The sequence below is a fragment of the Fundulus heteroclitus genome, chromosome 12, assembly GCF_011125445.2.
Source record: "Fundulus heteroclitus isolate FHET01 chromosome 12, MU-UCD_Fhet_4.1, whole genome shotgun sequence".
Lineage (NCBI taxonomy): Eukaryota > Metazoa > Chordata > Actinopteri > Cyprinodontiformes > Fundulidae > Fundulus > Fundulus heteroclitus.
This window is the reverse complement of record NC_046372.1, coordinates 38,767,661-38,788,756: the sequence shown is the minus strand read 5'-3', so window position 1 is coordinate 38,788,756 and position 21,096 is coordinate 38,767,661. Positions and strand designations below refer to the sequence as shown.

General features: G+C 42.8%; 3 protein-coding genes across 3 annotated transcripts; 2 read left to right on the top strand and 1 right to left on the bottom strand.

Annotated features, from left to right (window-relative positions):
* The first annotated feature begins 34 nt into the window (after positions 1 to 34).
* Positions 35 to 5,536, top strand: unc119.1 (unc-119 homolog 1). Its single transcript, XM_036144583.1, has 5 exons — positions 35 to 344; positions 1,524 to 1,637; positions 3,017 to 3,125; positions 3,223 to 3,395; positions 3,491 to 5,536. Exons 1-5 carry the CDS (start codon positions 110 to 112, stop codon positions 3,601 to 3,603), a joined length of 744 nt encoding a protein of 247 aa, XP_036000476.1. The 5' UTR covers positions 35 to 109; the 3' UTR covers positions 3,604 to 5,536.
* A 3,490-nt stretch (positions 5,537 to 9,026) lies between these two features.
* c12h12orf43 (chromosome 12 C12orf43 homolog) lies at positions 9,027 to 12,241 on the top strand. Its single transcript, XM_012852110.3, has 6 exons — positions 9,027 to 9,186; positions 9,439 to 9,472; positions 11,063 to 11,161; positions 11,246 to 11,319; positions 11,405 to 11,492; positions 11,605 to 12,241. The coding sequence occupies exons 1-6, from the start codon at positions 9,057 to 9,059 to the stop codon at positions 11,924 to 11,926; spliced, it is 747 nt and encodes a 248-aa protein (XP_012707564.2). The 5' UTR covers positions 9,027 to 9,056; the 3' UTR covers positions 11,927 to 12,241.
* A 42-nt stretch (positions 12,242 to 12,283) lies between these two features.
* On the bottom strand, positions 12,284 to 20,708 carry hnf1a (HNF1 homeobox a). Its single transcript, XM_012852109.3, has 10 exons — positions 19,622 to 20,708; positions 17,622 to 17,821; positions 17,318 to 17,498; positions 16,111 to 16,313; positions 15,740 to 15,882; positions 15,515 to 15,656; positions 15,237 to 15,425; positions 15,045 to 15,160; positions 14,876 to 14,960; positions 12,284 to 12,570 (listed from the first exon to the last, which is right to left on the bottom strand). Exons 1-10 carry the CDS (start codon positions 19,918 to 19,920, stop codon positions 12,440 to 12,442), a joined length of 1,689 nt encoding a protein of 562 aa, XP_012707563.2. The 5' UTR covers positions 19,921 to 20,708; the 3' UTR covers positions 12,284 to 12,439.
* Positions 20,709 to 21,096: the final 388 nt, after the last annotated feature.

The window sequence follows — 21,096 nt, the reverse complement described above, 5'->3', positions numbered from 1 at the left end:
CTGGGTTTTCCATCTCCCTCACGCCTTACGCCATCTTGAAATTACAGCGTCACTTTGTAAAGTCCCTCAAATACAACAAAACTGCGCCTTTATCGCCTCCGCGGGCGACATGAACGGCCCTCGAAACAAGCCGTCGCAGGCAGCCGGTAAGGGACAGAAGGACGCGGACAAAGCGATGGAGAGCAGCAGCCGGGACCGGAAGACCGGCGGAGGAATGCTGAGGAAGCTGAAGTCGAGGCGCAGCCACCCGGATAAGTGGCCTTCGGTCACAGAGGATGAGCTCCGGGCTTTGGGGACAGATATTTCCCCGGACCATGTTCTGGGTCTGCGGGTTGTCACGGAAGGTATCTTAGAAGCCCAGCAGACGCGATTTATTTATTTTATTTTTATTTTTTGGCAAGGGTTGATATCAGAAATTAAGAAAAAGTGGCTAATGTTAATTAATTGAACGCGGCTCTGCTAAATTGGGTCATCTAAAAGCGTAGAAATATAGTTTAATAATATTTAGTGTTGTTTGGGTACAATCTGTTATTTGCTTAAAATTACTTGAGGAAAGTGCAAGGAACTGGGGACTTTCTAACTATTGCTGGCATAGAGGAAAAAAAAAAATTGTTTTGTTTTGACTCTGCTAAAACAGCCCCACCGCCTTATAGGTCCTCCAACATACTTAAGGTGTTTTCACACACATCCATCCTGTGTTTCACGCCAGGTTCACTTGAAGAGCTTTTCGCTGACAATATTAGTCTCATCTAACCAGAGAGCATGTTTCCAGTTGTCTCAGCAGCATCTCCCCCTCTCTGTGGCCAAAGTCTGTGATGGAGAGGACAGAGCAGGCTTTCCTTTCTGCATCCTCTCCACCTGGGTTTGCAGGATGGCATTAAGAAGTGTTGAATCCGGTCTTATTCAGATTTCCGCTCAGATTTATCATATTTTAGTTAATATGACATGCAAACAACATTTTTAACAACTGTTAGCACTGAGATGCTCGGACCTCTTCAGCTACCCTATTCTCTCCTCTGGAAGTAAAAAGTACATGTACTTCGGGGGGGAAATCCCGATTATTTTTGTTAATTATTGGAACAGAGTCAGTGGACTTTGAAGTTATTCATCAGGTTTCTTGGCTTCCTTCCCTTTGCCCCCTCCACAAGTCCCACCCCATCACCTCCAGAGTCTTTGTAAGAGTGATCCAAGTTACAGTAAACCCTTCAGTTAATCATCGACATCCACTGTGCCATATCTTGATCTGGCGTTTCTTGTTATTTGGGGACGACAACAGTTGCTTCGTTTCTCTCTTGCTACACTAAAAGGATTCTCCTTCCTGCGGGAAAGGTGCAGAGATCCTGAAGCACTGCCACAGTATTCCCAGATAGGAAAAGGCTGATTAATGTGTTTGGAGATATCTAAAGAAGGGGGGGGGGGGGGGGGGGGGGGGGGGTGAAGCTTTCTCCTAACAAAAACAAAACCAAACAAACCAAAGTGTCCCCCAGTTCTGTTTCTGATTCAGTTTTTATGTGCTGTTTCAGACTATCTTTGCAGACCCGAGGATAATATTTACGACATCGACTTCACACGGTTCAAAATCAGAGACCTCGAGACGGGCACAGTTCTTTTTGAGATAGCCAAGCCTCCAAACAGCGGTGAGTGATGCATTCGTTTTATCCACCATGGAAAGCTTGGTACTCCTAAGCGGTAGGTTCAAGTTTAAAGTACAGATTTTCCACCCTTTTTTTTTTTTTTTTTTTTTTCATACGGAAACCCAGATGCTGTTCAGCCGTATCTTTAAAACCTTCTGAGTTAAACAACATTGTTCCCTGTGGGGATGTCTCCTCTCTCAGTCATATGCTTCGTTTTTGGTCATTTATACCTTTTTAATTTTTGGATCTGTGGTTCTTTTTGTTTCTCTTACAGGGATGTATGTAGGCTTTGCACATTACTTTTGTCTTTTTGTCCTTTTACATGCCACCACTTTCCAGAGTTTTTCAAAAACATTTTATTCGGCTACCACAGACGTTGATGTATTTAAATGGGATTTTATGTGGTAGACCAACATAATTTCGGTCGTAATTGTGATCCAAAGTGATTGTGGTTGGCCCACTGGAAGGTGAACCTCTACCGCAGTTTAACGTCCGCTCCTCTAACAGCCTTTCTTCCAGGATTGCCCTGTGTGTGTGGCTCCGCCTGTCTTCCCTTTAAATCTAACCAGCTTCACTGTCCCTGCTGAAGAAACAGATGATGCTGCCGTCGCCTTGTTTCACAGTGGGGATGGTGTGGATGAAGCACGGTGTTCTGCCACGCACAGCTTTTTTTTTTGTAGATACATTTTCACCTGGTCTGACCAGAGCACCTTCTTCCACATGTTTGCTGCGGGAAACTGCAAAGAGGAACTGTTGTATCGCTGTCGGCTTTCTTGTTTCCTTTCGTCCGTGAAGGCCAGGGTGCACGACTAATAGTTGTGGATCTTTGCAGCTGTCCAGATTTACCGTGGGCTGCCTGGCTAATGCTTTTTTTTTGTGGTTTGCAGTTCTGCCAAACTCTATATTTGTGATTGATTGATTGAAGAAAGCTCCGACATGTTCACAGTTTTGGATTTTGTTTTATAACCCTGATTTAAACTTCTCCACGGCCCCTCCTTGACTCTCTGCAGTGTTCATTTGTCTTCATGATGCTCTTGGTTCCCCAATACTCTCTAACAAACCTCTGGGGCCTTCATGGAGCAGCTGGATTTCTACTGACATCAAACTACACACAGATTTTATTAATTAAGTGACTTTTGAAGGCCACTGGTTGCACCGGAGCCTGCACTTTTCTTTCGCTGTCTTGCGTTCTGTTGGTCTGTCGGGGAAATCCCGATCAAACACATTGATATTTGTGGTCGTGATGTGACATAAACTTAAATAACTTAAAGTGACACAAATACTCAATAACATGAGACGGATGTTGCGTCGTTACACTTACCTTTCATGTCCATCCAGTGTGGCGTTTGCATGGCCTGCAGTGAATGCATTGTTTGCTTTAGGTCTCGTGGAGAAAGAAGAGGAGAGTGGGGATGCAGACTCCAGCGCAGGGCGCTTCGTCAGATACCAGTTCACACCAGCCTTCCTGAAACTGCGCACCGTCGGGGCGACGTAAGTTACGGGACTCTCGCCTTTCATCGTTCTCGTCATTCTTTCCCCACGGCGCAGATGAAGCCTTGCTGTGTTGTGTCTCCTCCTCTAACTGCAGCGTTGAGTTTACAGTGGGCGACCGGCCCATCAACAGCTTCCGGATGATCGAGAGGCATTACTTCCAGGGACGGCTGCTTAAGAACTTCGACTTCGACTTCGGCTTCTGCATACCCAACAGCCGCAACACCTGCGAACACATTTACGAGTTTCCACAACTCCCCGAAGACCTGAGTGAGTTTACGTCGCCTCTTCAGAAGTATCGCATCTCTGCTCCCGGCCAACCATCCGGACATTGACTCTATCTGTGTCTCTTTCTCCTGTTGCAGTTCGCCAAATGGTGGAGCACCCATATGAAACCAGATCAGACAGTTTCTATTTTGTGGACAACAAACTGATCATGCACAACAAGGCAGACTATGCCTACAACGGCGGGCTTTAAGGTCTGAAAGTAGAAATGGGCCCAGGATCTCCTAGTTGAAGTCTCCTAGATTATACCCCCCCCTTCTAAAGCCCGTTTTAAAAGAGGGGGCCGAAGTATTTTTTTCTTTTTTTGTGGACATTCTGAGAAACCTGAAACCTTAAATCAAAACAGACCACCTCTGCCTTACTCTGAAGACATGGGTCCGTTACAAAGTACCTCAGAGAAGCTCAGCTTCATGGACTCACAATAATGTCATTCATGATGCCTGCACATCTGACTGAAGTGTTTCTCCCGTTGTGCGTTTAGATTTTTGTCAAACAAGTGTGCCGTTACCGCTCGAACGTCTCGGCCTCGCAGTTCTCGCCGTCTCTGCTGGAAGGGGACACTTCTGGTCACGGATTCCTCGGATGTAATTTACTCAGTCGCTCATGTTTATTTAAAGTACCCGCTCCGAGTGACAATTGGATTTCCTAAGTGGGAAAAGCAAGCGTAATATGTTTCAAACATTTTTATCATAGCGTTAGATGAAGAGGTAGCATGAGCTGTGGTTGATTTTTTTGTTATTGACTGTAGCCTTAAACGTTATCAGTGATTTGAGCTGTTTGTGTCTGATAATGGACCCTTTTCTTTCTGAGTAGATTACTTAGTTTCCTCTTTAAGACTATCGTTTCATTTTAGAAAAGCGTGAACATCTCACGCTGACACGTGTCCTGTTAAACTACGTTACCAAGTTTGCTTTGGTTGTATCCAAATCTGGAAGAAATGAAGGAAGGCGTGACGGCGATAGACAGTTTATGCTTCCCTGCACGTCAATATTTTGACACCGTCCACAAGAACAGTTTAGTTTTCCCTGCTTCACTTCGCTCTGAAGTGGTTCTACCTGTTATGTTCCTTGAAATCTGTCTTCCTAGTTTATTTAGAAGAAACACCGCAAACCTTCCCATTAAAAGCTTACTCATAAAACACCACAGGGCAACACTACTTGACTATACTGAGAAATGTAGCCGCGCAGTTCATCTATTTTTCATCGAGCAGCGGATCCATTCCAGCCGTCCGTCCGTCCGTTCTCAGCTCCTCGCTTTCTGACTTTTAGGGTCCCTGAGGTTGGTTAGAGAGGCGGGCAACACTGAGACAAAAAGCCATGCGCTTACTTTCACCTGAGGCCGATTTAAAAAGAGACCAATTAACCTACCACGGATCTTTTAGTACGAACGTGTGCGCTACAAGTGCACTAAGCTTTCTACTCTCAGGACGTGCAGCAGATGCAGCTTAGGAGACAGTTTCCTCCTGGGTGCTCCACTGCCAACATTCACTACAGCCATGTCATTCGTCCTTAGTTTATACTTTAAAAGAGAACTGATTGGTTTGATTATGGTTGCTTATTGTGATGCAGTGGATTGATTTTTCAAGGTAGTGGAAGATGAGCTTTTAAAAGTTAGGCTGCCTATAAATCATTGAAAGTAACAAACTCCCACCTGTAAAGCAGGAAAGTGCCTTAAAGTCTGGTGGTTTTTAATCTATGAAAGAAAAATGGTAATAATTCAGTAAGGAGGACAGATTTCCCCCAAAGAGTTCTTCCACTGCTGCCTTGTTTTCCAGTGTGTCACACGTCATTCATTTTTGAAGTCGTTAAGAGATTATGTACATTAATGGCTTCAACTAATGCGATGTCTTTTGCACCATTTCGTTCACTTGCTTTGTGTCTGGTTCTGTTGTTGTACCTTGTATTTAACATTTCTACATAGCAACACTAGTGGTTGCTGCGGTGGCCCTTCCTGCTTTTGTCATCCAGTGGGTGATTTGTAGTTTTGCGCAAATGCCTTGAGAACTGCGCAAGCACTCTTTCTTTGATTGCATTTCTGGAAACTGTTGCATATTATTATTATTATTATTTACTTTTTATATTTGATTAGGATTGTAATAAAAGGACTGATTGTAGGACACATTCACACTGACATCCTGTTGCTCTTTATTGTCCAGATCTATGGTTCTTAGACCGTGGCCCGAGTACCGATGGTGGTCTTTGGTGCCGTTTAGAAGAAAATGTTCATTGTTCTTTTAAAAGGTGCATGTCCGTAATTAGAATATCAGTGAAAAGTTAATTTAATGTAGTGATATATTTCAGTCATACAGTGCCCTCCACAATTATTGGCATTCATTCATTCATTCATTTTTATTTTTTTTTTTAAAAACAACATAGAACCAAAACACAAAAAAAGAGACAAATCCAACCTTTTATTTAAGTACATTACTTTGGTGGTAAAAATTTTTAGAAAATAAATTATTGGCACTCCTAACAATTCCGCTGAAAAATGTAATTGATATCCTTTAAATATATGTTTCTGTAGTTGTTAAAGTTGGTCAGGATATCTAGGAACTTTTAATTAGTAATTCATGACTTCCTGTTTCCCTGGGGTATAAATACCACGTGACACAGAGGCCTAATTCTTTTACCCATAGACATCATATACGTAGACGCGTCATAGGGCGCAGGTTCGCACGTCAACGTCACCGCCATATTGTATGTGGCAGAAAAAAGTACACACACACACATATATATATATATATATATATATATATATATATATATATATATATATATATATATATATATATATATATATATATATATATATATATATATGTATGTGTGTGTTTATGTGTTATGAATATAAGGATAAATTTGTTAAATCTAAACATTGTGTTCTTCATTATTTCATAAAACCGTGTCACATGTGAACCTTTAGGAACAGACTTTTTGGGTGAGTATTAAAGAGGTAAAATTAATAATATGAGGAAAAAAAAGTCCTAAAGTAAAAATAAACTAACAAACACAAAAGTGATAATGTTATGATAAAAACATCATATTATGAGAATTAAAGGGAAACATTTCCAGAATAATCACAGTTTGCAGAATTATTTCACTCCTGGAGTAATAGGGCCAGGTTAGATTATTTTAATTATTTTTATTCTTTAGGAGAATAAATTCAGGAGAATGAAGCTAAAGGGATACGGAAATAAACTTGTAATATTACGAAAACAAAAATACTACGAATACAAAGTATATTCAGAGATTAAAGTCCCTCTGATACTGTTTAAGTGACTGAGTAACTGCCGATTTGCCACATTTAAGATGGCGGACGCTCTGACGCATCGCAGCATAGGCAGAACCCGCCCAATGACGCGTCTACTCTTATATTATGTCTATGCTTTTACCCATTTGTCAACATGGCAAAGACAAGAGAACACACCATTCATATAAGGCAGATGTGTGTCGACCTTCATCAGTCAGGCAATGGCTACAAGAAAATAGCCACTCGCCTTAACTCGCCCATATCTACAGTCAGAGGAATCATTAAGAAGTTTAAAACAACTGGAACAGTGACAAACAAGGCTGGAAGAGGTCCCAAGTTTATCTTGCCACAACGTACAGTGAGAAGGATGGTAAGAGAAGTCTTTGATGTCACAGAATTGCATCAAAGAGTGGGATCTTGGGGTCACAAAGTCTCCAAAACAACCATCAGACGCTCTCTACATGCCAACGAGCTGTTTGGGAGGCTTGCATGGAAAAAGCCTTTTCTCACTAACGCTCACAAACGTAAACGTCTGGAGTTTGCTAAGCGGCACTGTGACTTCAACTGGGATCGTGTGCGTTGGTCAGATGAGACTAAGATTGAGTTTTTTGGCAACAAACACTCTAAGTGGTTCTGACGTAAAACAAAAGATGAGTATGCGGAAAAGCACCTCATGCCCACCGTGAAGTATGGTGGAGGATCTGTGATGCTATGGGCCCGTTTCTCTTCCAAAGGCCCTTGGAATCATGTTAGGGTTCATGGCATTATGAACGCTTTGGAATACCAGGACATTTTATACGAAAACCTGGTGGCCTCTGCTGGAAAGCTGAAGATGGGTCATCATTGGGTCTTTCAGCAGGATAATGATCCAAAACATGTCGCAAAATCTACTCAAAAATGGTTCAGCAGTCACAAACTCAAGGTCCTCCCATGGCCATCTCAGTCCCCAGACCTCAACCCAATTGAAAACCTGTGGGGCGAGCTAAAGAGGAGAGTGCATGAGAGATGACCCAGGACCCTGGATGATCTAGAAAGATTGTGCAAAGAACAATGGTCAAAGATCCCTCTCTCTGTTCTCCAATCTTGTGAAATGTTATAAAAGGAGATTAAGTGCTGTCTAGTTGGCAGAAGGGGGCTGTACAAAGTATCAACACCAGGGGTGCCAATAATTGTGGGACACATGATTTGACGTTTTTTATTTTCTAAATGTGTGATTTCATTTTTACCACCAAAGTAATGTACTTAAATAAAATGTTGGAATTTTCTCCTTTTTTTTTTTGCATTTGGGTTCTGTGTTTTTTTTTTTTTTTTTAAAGGAGAGTTTTTAGAAGTCCTCGACCACATCTTAAACAGGGGTGCCAATAATTATGGAGGGCACTGTATATTGTTTTTAATTTTGAGGATTATCTGCAAATAAAAACTCCAAATTCTAATTTTCAAAGAGAAAATGTAAATTACACAAGGGGAAAAAAAATTTTCACTACAGAACTGTCCTTTCACTACACAGTAAATGTAGTTTTGCAGAAATTACTGTGTCAACACAGGTTTGCATGGAGGTGATGAGGCTGTGCTGAGGTGTTAAGGAAACCCGGTTGCCTCAACAGCAACCTTCATATCGTCTACTGATTGCATTTTTATCATTTACCTCCGACCTCAAAACTTGTATCTGGGAATGAGACCCCACACAATTTAACCGTGTTCCAGTTCCAACTTGGAAAACCACATTCATTTGCGAACTGATGGATTCAGTGAGCTGCCCAACCACATTTAGCAATAAGATAATTATTGAATGCATTTCTCTGTGTTTTGTACTTTCAACCACTAGCAACATGTTAATCATAGACGTATGGTAATGATAAGAACCACAAAGTCAGAATAAATAGTTTTCATTGCTGTTATCAGTATGTTTTTTATTAAAGTTGGATGTTTAATCCTGAGGGGAGGGTTCTGTAAATCTAATTTAAAACTTGGGACGTTTCAATTTAGGGGTAAAACTGAAATGCAGATTTAGCAGCATCGACTCGTGCTGTGCCAATACAATTTTTTTTTGTTTTATTGTACTTTCATAGTATATTGTGGGGAAAAAAAACACAACTGAAAAAGTCCAAATCCTAAATGTCTATCCGATGGTCCTTTGGAAAGCGCAGTACCTCTGAGGTAGAGCTTTTTATAAAATGTGGGAGAGTTGCTGCTCTAAATGAAAAGAAACAGACATACCAAGTTTACTGTAATATTAGCTTATTAATTCATTTGCGACAAATATCTCATCTTCAACAGAAATCATGATGGAGAAAAAAAGTTGTCCCAGGGATTTCTTGTGTCCACTGAAATGAAATACTACATTACCCAGCAGCCTCAGTTGAAAACACAGCCAGTCGAGCAGCACGTGGTCTCAACATGGCGTCCCGCGCTGAAAGGATGGCAAATGTTTCAAAGGACTCCAGCAGCAGCAGCAGCAGCAGCGAGGACGAAGAGCTGAGCAGATGTCGGGAGGCAGTGTGGGAGAACCAGACTAAAAAGGCCGGAGGTAAAACCACGCCGGGGCTCAGGAGCCATCTTTGCACTCGCATTTAGTGATAAATCCGAAATGCATCCACCTAACAGAGATCTCTGCTGCTAAGACTTGTGTGTTCGTGTGAACGAGATTTTTATTAGCTATCGGTAGTTCTTCCGAAACAAACTTCTTAGTGGCTGAAGTTTCGTGAGGGCAACAGCCGCTGAGCAGATCAGGAGTCTGCCATGAATTCAACTTTTTACCTGCCTGCTTGTGTTTTCGCAGGTGGGGAGGACGGCGTTAAACAGGAGTCTAAACGGTGAGTGATGACGTCACGTTGACACATTTCACAGCGCGCAGAGCTCACGTGTTTCATTTAAAAAAAGAAAAGTCTTTAAAGTTTATCTTTATTTTTACTGTAGCATAAAGGGGGAGATGTTTAATCTGATCAGAAAGGCTGTGGTTGATCTCTGAGTTTACCGCTCAATCAATCAATGATTACGATTTGCGTTCAAATCATCGTTTGTTTCCCCCTGTCACGGATCACATAACACAAAACATCTTAACAATGAAACTTTGTAACGTAAAAATTAAACGATAAGTTGCTGCAAAACGGACCAAGACCTACATCTGCAATTTATCTTTTTAACCTGGTCAATTTCTAAATGACTGGGGATACGCATAATTTCACAAAATACTAGTCAGTTCTTCTTCAACTGTTAAGAAAAAATGAATTAAATTTATTAAGGTTTGATAAATTTATAGATAAACACTGTTAGATTGTCAATTCAAAGCAAATAGATGATATTGGCGTTAATAGATTGTGTTTCAGGAAATTACAAACGCTACGAACATAATTGGTAGTTGGAGTTTTAGATCTTAAAAAAGGCACACACCTCAAGTCATGGCACACTATTAGACAAACTGGAGTGAAATCAGGGATATGACATTGTAATAGATGGAAAACTACTTGAGGAACGGGAAATAATGTATGGAATTATTTGACGCCATGCTGAGAGATTGTGTAGGGTGTTCCTCAAGGCTCGGTGTTGGGTCAAAAACCTTTCTATTATTTGTATAAGATTCTTGTGTATGGTTTGCAGACAAGACAAAAACCTTTAGTTCTGGGGAGAATTTAATATAAATTTAAAAAAAATGTGTTTATAGTCCCACAGAGGGGAAATTTGTCTCTGTGTTTAACCCATCCCTTAGGGAGCAGTGTGCGGTAACCTGAGTGGAGGACCGAGAACAATCTGTGGACTCAGGGACCCTCTCTGAAAAACTAGCCCACCACTCCTTACAATGACGGAGTTTCTGGGTGTAGATGCATGTAAAAATAGACTAAAAAGTAGTTTGACAAATTGTCCTAAATGTTAGCAAAACAAAATTCATTTTATTTTGCAACTCTAAAACAGCTCGTCACCTGGAGATACGGTAATCTTAACGAAAGTGAACTCCTCGGTGCAGTAACTGAGACCTGAAGACGTCGCATAAAATATGTAGACAAATAAATCCAACAACTATTTATGTATAAAATAAATAAAGTGCTGCTCAGAAAAAATCGATCGACTGACTTTGTAAACACTGTTTGCGACTCATTTTAAAGAGATGGTCAGTTCCGTGAATATCCCCCGCTGGTGATATAAATCCTGTTTTAAAGGAGATCCTGTTTGCAGCGCTGTTTAGAAATAACACGTCAGCATTGTAGAGAACATTGATGAGCACTGTTATTATGAGTAAACCAAATAACTAAATTAAGCTAGCATTAACCTGATCACATTTTTACGGAGTGTCATTTCTAGTTTTGATGCTATAATTGTCAGGCTGTGTGCAAAATACAGGTTTATGCATCTTGTTTGCGCCTAGTTAGAATTAAGTAGCGAAGTGTTTGAATTCTGTTGTGCAACAGCGTTGTCGTGGCTGACCATGACCACGATGGAAACGAGCTCCAGGTCACCCCGGGGTTTCGGAAACATGTCGCCAAGAAGCTGGAGCGTCTTCTGGACAGGTGGAGCAAAGATGGCATTCACAAAGCACCATGATCATGTCCCGAGGACGGCAAGTTTTAACCGGCATTTTTGTTGTCTTTCAGTTGCATTTCAGAGACGATGCCCGTGGCCTCAAAATGTCTGGAACCGAAATGTGCGGAGGATGATGATGATGAGGGTAAATGTCGACTCTTTTCTTGAAGCAGATTCCCTGTTGGAAAAACCGGCTTCACTTCCTTTGATGTTCTCTTTTCTCTTTGCAGGATTTCACCTGTTTTCTACATCTGTCCCAGGGCAGGAAGCTGCTAAGCCTCCGTCACCTGCCAGGTGCCGTCCTGCTCCCAGCTCAAGGTTTTTATCTTTTCCTTCCCTTTTTTTTTTTCTTTTTCCAAACATTTTTTTTTTTTTTGTGTGGCGATTTTCACTTTCCGCACAACATTCTGCATTTGCTTGCTGCTTGCAGCGACAGCGACAGTGAAATGGAAACACGGCTGAGGGAGGCAGCGGTTTCCATCAGTGACCTGTTACCTCCATCCACGCACTCATCTTCCTCAAGAGAGCCTCCTGGCTCGGAGGTCGGAGCAAAAAGGAAGGACGAGGAAGAGGAGCATTATGTTGTTAAGAAGAAGAAGAAGAAGAAGAAACAAACTAAAGAGGATAAGCATCAGGACTCTGTTCGCTCTGCTCATTGTCAAAGCAATGGTGAGCAGGAACTCTCTGTAGTCGACACAAAACGGAAAAAGAAAAATGAGCACAAAAACAAAATCAAGAAACAGAAGCTTTGAACAGAGTTTTTTTCTTTCTTTTTTTTTTAATGTGTTTAAACATTGCGGCGATCCGTGCTTTGTGATCAAACGGTGCAGAATGCTCCTCAAAGGTTTTCAGATAACACAGGCGCCTCAGGCGTTTATGAGGCAACTTTACATCCATTGTTCAAGGTTATGTTTTAAAAAAAAAAATTCTCACAAAGTGAAAAAAGCATTCAAAGCAGAAAGCGACTTAAAAACAATGCGAGTAACATCCGGTTGCCAAGTTTCATTTGAAGTTGCAAATTTGTCAGAATAGCAAAATATTTGAATAAAAATACATTTTGATGTTGATCTTGAGATATGTTTCTGCCGTTTCAGTGGTGAATTTGTCTCTCGTATCAGTTCCTGGTCCTCTTAATAGCTGTACTGAGTTCATTTTTCCTCTCAGATATCACTGGTTCTGGTCTCCATGATCTCCTGCCAGTAATGGTTGTCCATCCCACACAGCCCCCCCACACCTCCTGAGTCCAGCCGACAGGCAGGGAGGCGTTACTGGGCCGTGGACACCATTTGTGTAGGCATGTAGGAGCCGATGTCCGAGGGTGAAGGTGAGAGGAGGTGAGACTGATGACGTTCAGTCGTCTGGGAAGAAGGATACAGCTCCAGACTCTCAGTAGAAGCTGTTCATAAGAGTGATGAAATCAGTTTAGAGTCAGACCAAAATGCTGCAGCAAGAGTTATGATGAAAATCGACAAGAGGGATCATATGTCAATTTTAGCTTCCCTTCATTGACTTCCTGTTAAATCATAGAATAGAATTTAAAATTCTCCTTCTAACGTATAAAGCCCTTAATAATCAAGCTCCATCATATATCAGAGCTCTGATTACCCCGTATGTTCCTAACAGAGCACTTCGCTCTCAGACTGCAGGTCTGCTGGTGGTTCCTAGAGTCTCTAAAAGTAGAATGGGAGGCAGATCCTTTAGCTATCAGGCTCCTCTCCTGTGGAACCAACTCCCAGTTTTGGTCCGTGAGGCAGACACCCCGTCTACTTTTTAGACTAATCTTAAAACCTTCCTTTTTGACAAAGCTTATAACTAGAGTGGTTTAGGATACCCTGAGCTACCTTTTATAGTTGTGCTGTGAAAGGCTTAGGCTACTGGAGGACATCAGGGCCTATTTCTCTCACTCTACTGAGTTCTACTGTTCTCCAGTTTTGCATTGCTTGTCGTCATTTCAGCTTTTAACTTTTTGTTCTCTCTCTCTTTTTTCTTCGTAGTAGGCACACATGGTCTGGTGTTCTGTTAACTGAGACATCATCCAGGGAAGACAGATCACCCGCTATTATCATCTAATGTAGAACAGATTACTAGATCAATGTGTGCTTCTGTGCTTTTTGTCTCTCTTGTTGTGTCTCTGCTCTGTCTTCTGTAACCCCCAGTCAGTCGAGGCAGATGACCGTTCATATTGAGCCTGGTTCTATTGGAGGTTTTCCTTCCCGTTAATGGGGAGTTTTTCTTTCCACTGTCGCTTCATGCTTGCTCAGTATGAGGGATTTCTGCAAAGCCATCAACAATGCAGACGACTCTCCCTGTGGCTTTACGCTTCTTCAGGAGTGAATGCTGCCTGAAAAAGTGTTTTTCTATAGGAAGAATGGGGCAAAGGATGAGCCACAAGACTTTTAGACCGCGGCCCTTTGGAAAGATGAGACCAAAATAACGGTTTGGTGCAACACACAGCTCCATGTTTGGGGGAATGCAAACAGCACATCTCCATCAACTAGGGCAGTGCTATTTAGCCAAAAATCAAAATTGTGCTTTTTTTTTTTTTTGTGATTTTATTTCACTTTTTCTATGCATCAATTACAAGAGACAGCTATGCCCTATAAATATACATGCTTTTAGGCAGGGTCTATTTAAGAAATTAAACTGTTTTTTATTAAACTGAATATTTTGTCAGTTTAATAAAAAGTTTGCTGAGTTGAACATCAATCCTTGTTCAGCATAAAGTGCAAAATGCAGCTAATAAACATGACTGCATAATAAACTGTTTTACTAGTACTTAATTAAATGGCAAAACTCCTAAACGTTCTAGCTCGCTTGCATTGATCACCCTGCTAGCTGCAAGTCTCCCAACCCTTCCCTGTGGTGGAAACCCCACTTCAAGCAAATTACCACCACCCAAAGCTCTGGAGATGGAAAGGCTGTGTCTTAATCCCATTAAATACTACTTAACCAAAAATTTGGAAATTGTGTTCTTTAAAATCACGATTATATAATGCAATCGACTGTACAGCCCTAGCACAAACACCCCAAAGTAGTGATCAAGCACAGTGTTGGTAGGGTAATGGTTTGGTCTTGTACGTCAGTGACTGGACCTGACCACCTTGGACTAATTTAGTCAACTATGAACTCCTCCAAAAATCATTTGTCAAATAGGATAATCTGACAATTAAAGCCTAGTAGAAATCCTAAGAACACCAGCAACAGGGTGACCAGAGAGCAATTAATCCAGATGGCTCAAAGGCCAGATCTCCCTCTCATGGAAATGTGGTGGTTGGACTCTAAGCTGTGCATTTCTCCACAATGATCCTAAAGACTGAAGATGGTTCTACAAGACATTAGATTGTGGATCTTACTTTATTTCTCCCATCATGGTATGAGCGCAGCCAGCTCTCGTCTGTGGACATTTATATGTTGCTTCTGCCCACAAATCCTAAAAATGACCATTTCTTGAAAAAGGTGTTCTAATTCCAGAGGTGTTCTTCACCGCTCTTCGCCATGTTACTTCATCACCAGTGAAAGTTGCAAATCTTGGACCACTTCAGCCCCGAACCCATTTTTACGTGTAATTGTTCAGCTTTCTGACCTGTCACTGCTGTCCTGGGAGTGCGACGGAAAGATACAATTGCCTTTGGTGTTTTCAAAAGTCTCTTAGAGAATTTTAGACCATGAGTGGAGAGGCTTTACTTGCCTCTGTACTCTACCTGGCACAGGCGTGTGTGACTGCAGGTGTAAGGAATCATCCTGTAGTGGGGAATCCGTCTCTTCGTCAGGGTCTGATGTGAGGATCTACTCGAACCAAAGTTTAACATCAGGGTTTAAGAACTTACGAACTGAAGATCTAACAGCTCGACAGAGTGATCAGAGCCGTACCTGTCGGACTGCAGCGAGGCTGGTCAGGGTCCCCAGGCTGCTGCTGTCAGTGATGACCATGGCTTGAGACAGCAAACCAGACGGATGGTACTGAGGCGACTCCGACTTGTTGTACACTGTCAGGAGGAACAGACGGCTGAATCTTTGCCTCCTGTGTGGGACTCAATGGATGTTGTGTTGATGAGTACTTACTGTGGCATGGCAGCTGTGCCATGGTTGCCATGAAGGGACTGGCGGCCATGTGACCCTGAAGATGCTGTGGTATTGCCTGTTGGTGGGGTGCGTGAAGCTGCTGCTGGAACGAAATTGGCTGGAGAGTGGTGAAACCAGCCCCCATGTTGTTAATGACGGGGACGGTCTGTGACTGCGTCGGGGCCAACCCTGCGAAACAGCGGGCACGGACGTCACTCTATTACTCTAGTATTTCTCATTTTTCTGTGCAAAGAGAGTAAATCAAGCGGCTGAGCTACCTATTAGCAGTGAGGACTCGCCCAGACTCATGACGCCGGGCACCGAGGCCATGATGAGGCTCTGTGAGGAAGCCGGGGAAGCTGAAAGACTGTGCAGGGACGTCAGAGTGCTTACTGGGGGCAGTGGTCCGCTGCCAGACACCTGCCACCAGGGGGGGGGAAAGCATGGTCATGGTGCTAGCATTAATCAGAGTAGACTACTACAACACTAGGACAAACACTCACCAGCTTGGGGTTATGAGACTCCAGGAGTGTATGGCTGGGTTCTAGTTGCACAGGACTGACCACGAGACGGCCCACGCGCTCCCCTAGGCTGCTTCTGGCTGTGCTGCCTGCTTCACAGGGGATCTGCTGGCTGTACTTCACACCTGGGGAAGCAGCGGGAATCAGGTTTCAGGACAATAAACGGGCTGCTAAGTTTATACACATCAATGGGAGAACCGGTGTAGTCATGTCTGCGGAAATCTGTGGCGCTTTGCAAGACCATCTTCATTCTTACAGCCCAATCTCTCACCTCAAACAATCCTTTTTTTTTCTTTTTTTTACCTTCAACGTATAGAAACCTTAGGTGTGCTAAACCAGTCTGGCCATATTACCGTGCTCAGGACTTGGTGGAATGGTGGCGTTAGAGGATGAAGCTGACTGGCTGTTGAACGATGTGTCGAGGGCTAGCTTGTGACGAAAGGCCTCCTCTTTACGGCGATTGGCAAACCAGTTGTATACTCTGACTTCAGTAACTAGGTTGGAACCCAGACCAGCGAGCTGGGATGGGGATACCCCTCTCTGGAGACACTCCGCTCTAAAAAAAAAACAAAGAATACACTCTTGGAAGACGTAACAAAAGAAACATGGTATTTGCTGTGGCTATTGACCAAATTAACAGGAACTAAATATGATTAAAAAAAAATCCAGTGCTGCTTAATTTCCCAAAGGATTAGGATACCATTAGATTCTCACATCTGGCATAACACCTTCAGCTGCCAAACTGGAGGTTGGTTCCTATTTTGCTGCCAAAGCAGCTCGGACCAGTAGAGGCATGGACTCCGGTAAACCCCTGAAGTTGTCGTGTGGTATGTAGCATCAAGATGTTTGGACCAGACCATTTAAACCCTGTAAGTTGTGAGATGCGTACTACAGGGACTGGACTTATATGTCCAGTAAATCCCACAGCTCCTGGGAGGCCAAGTCATTTAAAATTCATTATTTTGCTTCTCTAAAGCATTTTTTTCTTTGTGGCAGAAAAACGTGTCCTGCTTAAAGAGTACACAGAAATCAGGCAATATAATTTCAAACTAGTTTGCAGCTGTGTATCTTCATACACAACAGATGTCAATGTACTATATATTCTAACATTTTTCTATCAGGGCGTTGAGTTACTCAGCTTATTAAGCAAGTGTAGCTCAGCTGTTGAGTCTGATGAAGGGGGCCAGCCTTTGCTGCCCACATGCATTAGTGAGTCTTGGCTGCCCCCCGGTTCACTGCTGTACCGTATGTTGACCACCTTGGATAGAAACTGACCGGCAATATGCAACAAAAGCTCCAACCCAGTTGTCTAGCCATCTTTAACCAATTTAAACCATGTCAAACCTGCTCAAGTCCTCACGCGTACCCATTTTTTATGCTGCTAACACTCCAACTTTGATATTAATATTCACTTGCTGCTTACTCTATATCCTGCACGTTAAGAAGTACCATGAAAAAGAGATGAGCATTATTATTCACTTTTCTGTGGTCATAATATTATGTCTTATTGCTTTATATTTGCAACAAAAAAAAAAGATATCACATGGAATCCTGCCTCACCTGTTGCACTCCTCCACCAGCCCCTCTCTTTCCTCCTTGCTGGGGTTCTTCTGACGTTCATAGGCATTGAAGAGGATCTGCAGGGACGCCGGACCCCACTTGAACCGGTTCCTGCGTCCCTTTTTGGTTTCTTCTCCTTGTTCCTCCGCCGGTGCAAGGCCATGCTTGGCATTGGTAAATTCTAGATGAAGGAAATGTGCACATGTTCCTGTCACCAACGTGTCTCCATGTCCTGGGGGCTACTGATGCTAGATTGGCTTCAGATGAGGCGGAGCGTTGCGCCCCGCGTAGCTTTCGTACTCACGCTGGCTGATCTCACACTGCTTCTTGACGTACCAGCTGTACAGAGCGGCTCTCTTTTGGTTTTTCATGGGCGTGCCTTTGTTGAGGTGCTGGGAGAGGTGGGACTGATTGAGGCCCGTGGACTCTACCACCTCTCTCTGAGGTAGGTTGTGCTGCTGCATGTAGCTCTTCACCATTTTTGCAACCTGCCAGGGGTCCTCCCTGTTTGGCAGATTAAAAAAAAAAAACTTAACAAGCTACACAAACTCAAAGCTGTGTTGCTACATTATTGGGACCTTATTGCAAAGTCTATTTTTAATCAGAAGTCATGACTTCCTTAACCTTTTCATTTATTCTCTCCAAACAGCATTTGTTTTAGGGAGAAAATATCCCATAGAAATACATTTTATACAAGAACTAATGTTTACCACTTTTTTTTTTTTGGCATTCCTACTTTGAAATATTTGTTCCTCTTTGCTCCATCTCCCTTGATCATCCAGTTCTTGGCCCTCACTTGTATTCTTGTCCTTTTCAGCACATCCCGAACTAAATCTACGCATTTTACTTCTGAGATAGCTTTGGAAGAAGGTCGAATTTGTCTCTTTTGAACTATCTCTCTGGGCCGATTTGGCCATACGTGCAGGTTTATGACTTATTTTTCTAATGTGGGCACAGGGAGAGCAGAAAGACCTGTTTGCAGTCAGACCATACATAACAAGATGGAGGAATGGGGCAGGCTGTTTTTGCTCAGTTTTATTTAAAGGTTCAAATTAACCGCCTGGTGAGTTCTTTTCCCCACTGTTGTTTAAATGAATCAGTTGTTCCAAACAGTCTAGGGACGTAAATATTGCATTAAAATAAAATCAGCTGTTTTTAACGTTGCAGTTGTGTGGTAAAGTATTTTAACCAAGCAAAGGAACCTGCATTGTTCATGTTTGTAATCAATTTACTTCATAATTTCTTGCTTTTCTTTCAGGTTACCATTATCAGATAATGAAATGTGTTTATCACCTGTACACGTAACCATCATAAACAAATGCACATTTTATTTTCTATAATTCTTTTCTTAGAATGCCTTCCCCGTCGTTTATTAGCCTCTTTTTGACGTCTGTCCATATTTTGTGAGAATTGTGACCGCTACTAGTTTCTATGGAAGCGTTGAAAAGGCACACAGTGCGACAACATTGGACTTAACGTGCGTCCCCTCACAGGGAAGTTGCATAGTGGCTTATTGACAGAGAGAGATAAGGGAAAGTACACAGGAGCAAAGTCCAGCTCTTTCAGATCACTGGAGGGGAAGAAACATGTACAAGGTTTATGAGGCCTAATTTAACGTTCAAACCCTCAGTCTGAACGCTGTAAAACACATAATATCTTAAAACTCCACCAGAAGCGGGTAAAATTCAGGTAGAGGTCCAAATACATTAAATACTTTGTGAATAACCTTTTAACCGTGAGTGTTGTACTTCAACATTTTTAGATATGGAGTGTGACTTTAAGGAATGCACGCCTTTCAAGTTTTTCAAAATCTGCTCCTAAAAGGCGCCCTCAGAAATATTGCTTAAGCGTTATGCAAACATAGTCTCATGTTACCAGCCCCACTCCATTAATCTTCACCTACCTGTATGCATGGAGCTTATTTATTAAGAAATGGCAAGGGAATAATGATGGGGGTGGGTAATTAGTAACTAGCAAAGGAGGAACCCTCTTTAAATTCGCCTCAGAAGCCAGATTGCAGCGAGAGAAACGGAGAAGCGTGTGCAGGAGGGACGATTTGGGAAAGAGAGGAGAACCGAGCTGAAGAACAGCGTTTTAGACGGGTATACGGTTTTGGCCAGACCTCTGTGGCTTCACGGGTGACGAGGGAATCAAAGTCACTGATGAGGATGCTGTCAGTTTTCAAAATTTAACCTAGTTCCTACGGGACAGAAAGGTCTACTGTGTGTGGAAAGGCTTTAGTGAGCCGTTTAGATGTCCTGGCCGTTGCCACGGGATCTCCAGAAAACGTGTGGATGTACTCACTGCAGTAGCCGGTCCACCTCGGCCCTCAGCTTGGACGCCTCGTCCGGAGGAAGCTTCTCCAGCTCTCGGAATATAGGCGGAGGGAAATCCATTTCTCCCTCCTCGGAGCTCTCTCCATCCCCCTTCTCTGCCCTCTCGGCGCCGGCGCCGGCCCTGCTGTGCTCCAGCTCCCCCACGGCTTGGACCAGCACGTCCCGGGACAGTCCAGATTCCAGCAGGGCCCAGACGAGCTGCTCCTGAAGGGCGGTCAAATGGCCCGGCCTCGCCGTGGCCGCCCTCGCCCTGTCCTCTCCCTCCATTGGTGTTGCGCCTGCCGCCTCGTAAACAAGCACTGCTCGCAGAGCTCTCTTTGCCACAGTCAAATAGCAGCCGGACGGCCGGCGTTGGGCCTCATTTATGTACGTCTGCAGCCCCTCTTCAAACGGAAAACAAGAATGCTTTCATTTTTCTCTGCTAAATTTTCCTCCCGATGCGTCCTCGGCTGCCTGGTTTTTGCTCTCCACCTGCTGTTTTCCTTTCAAAGGTCAATTTTCCTTTTTTTTTTTTTTTTTTTTTTACCTTCCTCCTTTTCACCCCCTCCTCCTTACGAGCGCCCTGTGAACTTTGTCCTCTCTCCCTCAGTCCCCAACAGTGACTAAAGTGCAGTTTTAAAAATAACAACTAAACATGAGGAAAGTGGAATTTGCTGAGACCTTTGCAGACTTCTGGAAAAAAAAGCTGTCAAGTCAGGAGAAGAGGGAATAAATGGAAAGATGTGATTGCAGAGCGCATGGATATCTTCTTTTTATTGTCAAACTTACTTTGAGGAAAGAGAATCTTTTTAATATATTTGTCTGTTTTCTTTATTGCATCATATATGTTTTCCAGTTTATGTTTCAGAATATGTTTGAAACGTGATTATTAAGTAACCTTTTTTTGCAATTCGGAGCTCTATAAAATCCTGCAGCTCAAACACAGCTTGATGAGTTGCTTGTGCCAGTAGAGGTCGCTGTGGTGTCATCTATGCAGTGAGTCAGGTTTCTTAAAAACAAGCCCTTACCTGTAGAGAGGTTAGGGTTTGGAGGTAAGAGGTAAGCCTGAGCCCCTTAAAGAAAAAAAATTATTAGACTTCAAATCTAAATTTTTTTGTTCTTTTTACAAATAAATGGTCTCTATTCTACTTACAGCTGTCAGTCTTTCGGGGTGCGTCTTTACCAGCCTTGCAGTTCTCTGAAAGCTCAGTGGAAATTGTCAGACTGTGTATGTTCACATTCTCTGTTTCTCTGTTAGATTTAGGTCTGGACTTTGACTGGACCACTAACACATACATACTCTAACCTGAAGCATTTCATTTTACCTCCGGTCGTATGTTATGGGTTGCTCTGCTGGAAGATTTTACCTTTGCAACGTCTAACAGGCTTTCTTCCTGGATTGCCCTGGATTTAGTTCCTTCCAGCTTCCCGATACCTGCTGAAGAAAAGCATCCCCACAGCATG

Bases quoted from the DNA above. Each gene is read 5' to 3' on its own strand.
- hnf1a (XM_012852109.3), bottom strand. From the start codon at position 19,920: ATGGAGGGAGAGGACAGGGCGAGGGCGGCCACGGCGAGGCCGGGCCAT. The intron at 17,822-19,621 runs GTGAGTACATCC...TCTGCCAAACAG, and splicing joins GAGGTGGACCGGCTACTGCA to GGAGGACCCCTGGCAGGTTG. The intron at 15,426-15,514 runs GTAGCTCAGCCG...GCTGTTTCGCAG, and splicing joins CGAGTCCTCACTGCTAATAG to GGTTGGCCCCGACGCAGTCA.
- c12h12orf43 (XM_012852110.3), top strand. From the start codon at position 9,057: ATGGCGTCCCGCGCTGAAAGGATGGCAAATGTTTCAAAGGACTCCAGC. The intron at 9,187-9,438 runs GTAAAACCACGC...GTGTTTTCGCAG, and splicing joins CCAGACTAAAAAGGCCGGAG to GTGGGGAGGACGGCGTTAAA. The intron at 11,162-11,245 runs GTGGAGCAAAGA...GTTGTCTTTCAG, and splicing joins CTGGAGCGTCTTCTGGACAG to TTGCATTTCAGAGACGATGC.
- unc119.1 (XM_036144583.1), top strand. From the start codon at position 110: ATGAACGGCCCTCGAAACAAGCCGTCGCAGGCAGCCGGTAAGGGACAG. The intron at 1,638-3,016 runs GTGAGTGATGCA...TGTTTGCTTTAG, and splicing joins AGCCAAGCCTCCAAACAGCG to GTCTCGTGGAGAAAGAAGAG. The intron at 3,126-3,222 runs GTAAGTTACGGG...CTCTAACTGCAG, and splicing joins CTGCGCACCGTCGGGGCGAC to CGTTGAGTTTACAGTGGGCG.